Source organism: Halichoeres trimaculatus, unplaced genomic scaffold (genome assembly GCF_033239565.1).
Source record: "Halichoeres trimaculatus isolate MK-OKI-2021-1 unplaced genomic scaffold, fHalTri1.1 fHalTri1_scaffold_14, whole genome shotgun sequence".
In the NCBI taxonomy this organism is placed as follows: domain Eukaryota; kingdom Metazoa; phylum Chordata; class Actinopteri; order Labriformes; family Labridae; genus Halichoeres; species Halichoeres trimaculatus.
This window is the reverse complement of record NW_027437192.1, coordinates 23,745,006-23,751,005: the sequence shown is the minus strand read 5'-3', so window position 1 is coordinate 23,751,005 and position 6,000 is coordinate 23,745,006. Positions and strand designations below refer to the sequence as shown.

The 6,000-nt window shown below is 40.7% G+C and overlaps 1 protein-coding gene across 1 annotated transcript in view; it reads right to left on the bottom strand.

Annotated features, from left to right (window-relative positions):
* Window positions 1-530: 530 nt before the first annotated feature.
* Window positions 531-6,000, bottom strand: part of angpt2b (angiopoietin 2b) — a 28,172-nt gene continuing 22,702 nt past the window's right edge. The window contains exons 7-9 of the mRNA XM_074686037.1: window positions 5,697-5,863; window positions 3,419-3,549; window positions 531-3,189 (exon numbers count right to left, since the gene is read on the bottom strand). Of these exons, the coding sequence (XP_074542138.1) occupies window positions 3,029-3,189; window positions 3,419-3,549; window positions 5,697-5,863 (459 nt within the window). The 3' untranslated portion in view covers window positions 531-3,028. The remainder of the gene's footprint in view (window positions 3,190-3,418; window positions 3,550-5,696; window positions 5,864-6,000) is intronic.

Here is a 6,000-nt window from a genome sequence, read left to right as displayed (position 1 = left end):
TGTTGATATGCATAATTGAGACCACATGCAAAATGATCTACCTTTATGATTAGGCCTATAATGTTTTACATGATACAACTGAAGGCTTCAGATATAATATTTACCAAGAGTGGGGTTGTAAATTGCCTTTACCTGATTGTGTTAAACACTGCGAGTACAGGCGCACTGCAAAACAGAATCTGGCCAGAAGTTATACGCTAATTTTCACCAAATTCTTATAAAATTTGGGGGGTAATTTCAAAGAAATAAGAAAAAAACTTTGTCTAATTATTTGTAAGTGCAATGAAATAGGTGGACCTCCAGAGTTAAGTGTTACCAATAAATAAATAAACAAAAAACAAGAATCAGACTTAATGAGTCTACGGTGCTGATTTTTAATGCATTTTATGGCTGCTGCGAGGCCAGTTTAATATGGTGAAAAAAAGTCGACCTACAGGATAATAGTGCCTTTTTTGTTTTCTACTAAATAAATCACACACACAAAACAGAATGAGCAGGATGATTATTTCTTTCTTTTTTTATTTGCCAGAGAATACTACAGACATGTAACGATAGAAGATAGGGCATGTTGCTCTGTCCAAAGGGAGTATTGCATTTCACATTTTCTGTCCATAGTTGTATTGAATTAGAATAGATCATAAATAAATCAAACTTCAGATGAGATACATAAGTGTCTGCCCACAACAATAAGCAGATGCTGCTGACATGTCCAGCCGTGTGTGTGTGTGTGTGTGTGTGTGTGTGTGTGTGTGTGTGTGTGTGTGTGTGTGTGTGTGTGTGTGTGTGTGTGTGTGTGTGTGTGTGTGTGTGTTCTCTTTGGTTAGCCACTGTCCCCAGTGCATTGACACAGAGGGACATCCAGGTCATTGTTAGTCAAGCAGAAACCCATCCTCTATCTAATGGGTACCACAGGGACTGATGTTATTGGATGATTCATCAGATCAATGGTGCACAGTCTTATCCGACTTCTTCTCCAGAGTCCAGCATGTGTAGCCTGCTGGACTTTATGTGGCTGTGGCAGAAACAAGCACCTGGCTCTGAGGGTTATAGGCACCAAAGACTGTATGCGTGCGGTTTTATTGTTTTAACAAAGCAAAAATTGGATTTACAGCTTTTGTTACCAGATGTTATTACAAATGATTCTTTTTTTTTTTTAAGGTAAATCATACTAGCCAAAGTGCATGATGTTCTTTTATGAGCAAATTCTCTCACAAATAAAGTTTTATGAGAGGTGTGCCTGGAAAGAATCATTAATATTTTACTCTGTAAAGCCCTTTGGAAGACACAGCAGAGGGCAAAGCCTCTTACTGTTGTTGCTGATGTTTACAGTGTTGTTTTATGAAAGGTGGTAAAGCATTGAAGTGATAGTGGGTTATCATTTGGTATATGGTGTATGGATTGACCTACAGCTTCTGATGAGTACAGACGTTTTACAAGCCATATACTGGCTGATCAAGATGTTTATCTTCTGATGTGAATTTTTCTGTATATAGCTGCATGAAGCTGTTACAAAAAAAGTATAAAAAATACTAATAATAAAACAACAGACATTAGGTGTTTAATGCTTAATTTAAGTTGTGAGTTCAAATTATAAAAGCCAGATACACATTGTTTATGTCATTTAGGCCCAGAACCGCAATTTCAGAGCTTCACACATTCTGTGGAATTTCACAAGAAAATGTCAAACACAATTGGGAGGAAATAGCAGCTCTGCACTTCGAAGTGTACCTTGGGAAAAAACGTGGTTAGATCTACCGCTGATGTTAACCAAGCTGATATCAGAAGTCCCGCCCCTTCATGATTTTGTTGAGTTGACAATTGGGTGGTGACACAGCTCAGTGTGATAAAATTCCAAAGATATAACTCTTTTTCCTGGTGTGATAGCAGCTAAACTCCTTTAGGTTTGGATAAAAAAAATGGGTGGTGCCAGAGCGAAGAAAGACCTCGATGGACACAAGCCTTTGTGCTGGTCTACTTGTTATTGTGCTGGCTAGCATGTACTAGCATGTAGTAGCATGCGAGCAAAATCAAGAGACAGAGGGATTATCTAACGATGCCTCTTATAGTGACCTACAATGAGAGTCTCACTCTGGACATAAGCAACAACCCTCTGATTGGTCAACAGGCTGAACTCAAGACACTGTGAGATGGCTGAGGCAGCTTCTAGTTTTTTTTTAAGTTAGGGAAAAAAAAAAATCAAGAAAACTTCAAGCAGTTGAATTCTTTTGACTGGTTTAAGGTGCAAAGTCTGCAGAAAATGCTGTGGTAACAGCCTGGGAAGGACTATAAAGCATCTTGAAGGGAGATGGTTAACATGTTGTAGCTGTGCTTCACAGTTTAAATTAAGTATATCTCCATGCATGTTGCTAACAATATTGCAAACAACACAGTGTTGTGAAAAGGTTATTTTTATCAGAGTGGAAGGAAAGACGCTGTTTGCCATGCATAACAAACAAGTGTTATGGGTTAAAGGTGCAAAATGACATGCTGGTGCAGAATGCACAAGGCCTGGCTGAATCTGAGTTAATTGGCAACATCCTGGCATCCTGTCAGGACTGGTAAATAAGCATTTAGCATTTTGACTTCGTAGTGAATAATACAATATACACATCACATGATATAACACATAACATACATTATCACTCATTAGTATAAAAATAGGTTAGGTGACTCTAAAGATTTGTCTGCTTATGAATAGAGTTTATTTTGGGTTGAGTAATGAATAACGTGTGATTTATTGTTTGGTATGTTAACTTGATTTTCGTCATCTGTAGCAAAGCTTTCACCCTCCATATTACTCATATCTTAGCTGCACAATTCTCTTTAAAATACAGTCTTTGTACTTTTGTGAAAAGATATTCAGGTATACACCAAAACCCTGTTATGAAATGACAGTCTTCACATCTCTGGCTTGAGTTTTAGATGTCCAAAAGCTGTAACCACCAACAGTCTGATGAAGAACTGGATATGTTCATTTTTCAGCTATTACATTCATCTTCTAACATCACATCTTGGTCAAGCCACTGCATTAGAAGTTTTCAGGGCGCACCATCATGGTTGTCATCGTAGCCATTAGATTGGGACCTTTCCAGTAGTACCACTTTATACCATTGTAGCGAACCACAGTAGATGAACTGGGGTAATATATGCCATTCAGGTTGGATGGACCGCACGCCTCAAACCACCAACCTGAAGTGGAAAAATGATGGAGAGTGTAAGGAAAGAAGTCAGAATTAATTAAATTCAAGCTCATGAAATGGAACACCCAAATATACAGCTGCAAGTCAGCAGTAACTTTATACTGGCACAGAGGGAAAATGAAATGCACTTTGGGACATTTACAAGCGGGTGGATAGAAATGTTTAACAAGATATGTTATGAGCACAGACAGATTGAGAGTGTAGCAGAAGCTGCGTACCTCCTGATGCGAGCTGAGCGCATTTGCAGGTGCAGCGGTCGTTGTCTCTGTCCTTGGTGCTGAATTGGGTGCCAGTGTGGGTGAGGCTGCTGGTGCGTCCAGCTGTGCCACTGAAACCCTCGGCATGAAGGCTGGATTTTGGAGAGTGGGGACAGGGTGTCAGCAGGAAGAAAGAGCAAAGCAGCAGGCACTTGTATTCATTATTTAAAGCTGTGTTAAGCAACTTTGCTCCTTGGCAGCACCGAATAGCAGAAAGGGATGGTGCATGGAGACTTTTTTTGAACATAACACAAAACAGTACCATTGGACTGTGCTTTAACTTTTAGAAATATCCTTGCAGATAAAATTGCTGTAGATAATTTTTTTCAAAAGTGGCCAATTAATGCATTCTGTGAAAACACTTTTGAGTGTTTCTGTGTCTGTTTGCATTGTGTCAGTTCTGGTCCAAACTGAGTGGGCGAGGAGGTCAGCCCCGCTGTCTGGCCTCTCCCCCGCCCTGTCATTCTGTCTAGTTAGTCCTGGACTCTCCCCCTCCCCCCTGAGATATGTGACCCCAACTCTGTGTCTCGGGGCATGCTGTCCGTGGTGACTTAATGAAGAATTGTCCTCCTGAATTTGTGAGTTCACAGGCCAGGGCAACTCATGGAAAGAGGCTTCTAAAATGACAGAGCTTTGGCTGGGAGTGGTGGTGGCATATCAGAGAGAGGCCAGAATAATAGATGAGGGGAGGTTTTGTTAGGGAACTGTTCTCTTTGTGATTGATTGTGGGTGTTAAGGAAATTAAAAACTATCATATTAGACATAATGGCAACCACAGGCCACAGAATACCCTATTAGAAGGAGCAGTCTATTGGACTGTGCCAACTCTTTTGCCTTTGCCATATTTGCATTAGGGATGACTTCCAAAACCACATCATACAGGCCATTCTTTTCCAAGGTAACTGTCTTTTGATGGTGTTTTTTTAATCCTTTAATGATAAATGCACTGTTACATCATGATAAAAGGGATTGGCTTTATGATAACAATGGTTTTTGTTGGCTACCTTAACGAACAATGTGGTCTGTCATGCCGATGATTAATGTCTGAATAATTTCTGAATATGAGGTGAAACCTCTGTGTTGCTCTGGGGTGCACTCTGCTGAGGAGCGGTATTGCTTTGGCTGGAAGTTATGAACAGACGGGGCCAGCGTCTCCAGCATGCTAGTAAAGCTGGTACATATTGAACTGGTTACACAGAGCATGAGCTCAGAGGTAGCAAGCTACAGAGGCGATTATATTCGCTCAGGTGCTTCACCTCACACGCTGTAGCCGAGAGCAAAATTGTGAAACATTCAGTTTTATCGTGCTAATTATGTGGAACAAAGTCAGGCAAATGCAATTTGCTGCACTATTAGGGATCTTGGAGAGCACACATCTACACATGACGATGATTTGTCATCTGCTGGAGCATCAATCTTCACAGACTTCCATATAAGAAGGGAAGATTCCTGTGAGTTTATTTGAAACCTACCTCAGCTATTTTTGTTTCCTTCTTCTGTCTTATTGGGAGAAAAGAAAAGCAAAATCTTGTTGGTGACTGCAGGGTTAGAAAGGAGGTTTTAGCAGGAGTTGTCAGCTCCTAGTAAGGGCAGGTAGAGCCGACTCCTCCTGTTCAGGCTTTAGAGGATTTGCTTTTCCTGCAGGGATTTTCAGAGGTTGCTGTGGCCACTGTAATGTCGAGGAAAGCAGACAAAAGTGGCTTGTGTCCCCTACTAAGCTCATGAATGGCATTCTTAAAAATGGACCAAGCAGTTCCTCAGCGCGAGAGCTTGGGGGTAGAAAAAGCTTAAAGGACAAGAAAAGAGTGAGGAAGTTGAACTGTTGATAATGGTTTCTAATCTGCCGTGATATTAAGAGTCTTACACCCAGAGGCAAGGCAACGGGTGGAAGGGTGTTACTGAATTACAACTATGTCTTTCACAATAGAGGCTCTTAATAAAACACTTCAGCAAAATTAAACACCTTCATTATGCTGCTATTCATGTCTGGCTTCTGACTAAGTTAAAGAGAACTTAATTGTGGACCTGAGCGTATTTAAAGTGTTTAAGTATAGCCTCTGTCATATCTTCAGCTATCATGTACTCATTATGAACCATGTTGGGTAATTGAGGGAGTTCCTGATTCTAATAGCTAGTTGCGACCATTGCAGTCCAGATTGATTACCAAAAGAAGAGGAAGAAGAAAAAAACACCAGCATGCTCAGATACCCAGAAATAGTACATTGTGTTGAAATGTTACCTGTAGTTGTTTTCTTCGCCCTCAATGTAGAAGCGGTCGTAATGTGAGAAAGCCTCGTTCCCCTCTCTGTCTTTTAGCTGGACGTGAAGACTGTACTCTTGGGAGCTGGTCAATTTGTGGATGATATCATTTCCCAGCCAGTGCTCCCCAGATGGATCTCCAAAGCCCTGGATTAGACACAAAGACCGAGGAACAATAGAGCAAGAAAATCGTCTAACAAAGAGGCTGATTTTACCAGGGAGCTGCCAAGTGGCTCTCTGTCTTTTTTTCCAAGTTAATATGGAAATGGACCTCAATTTTGAGG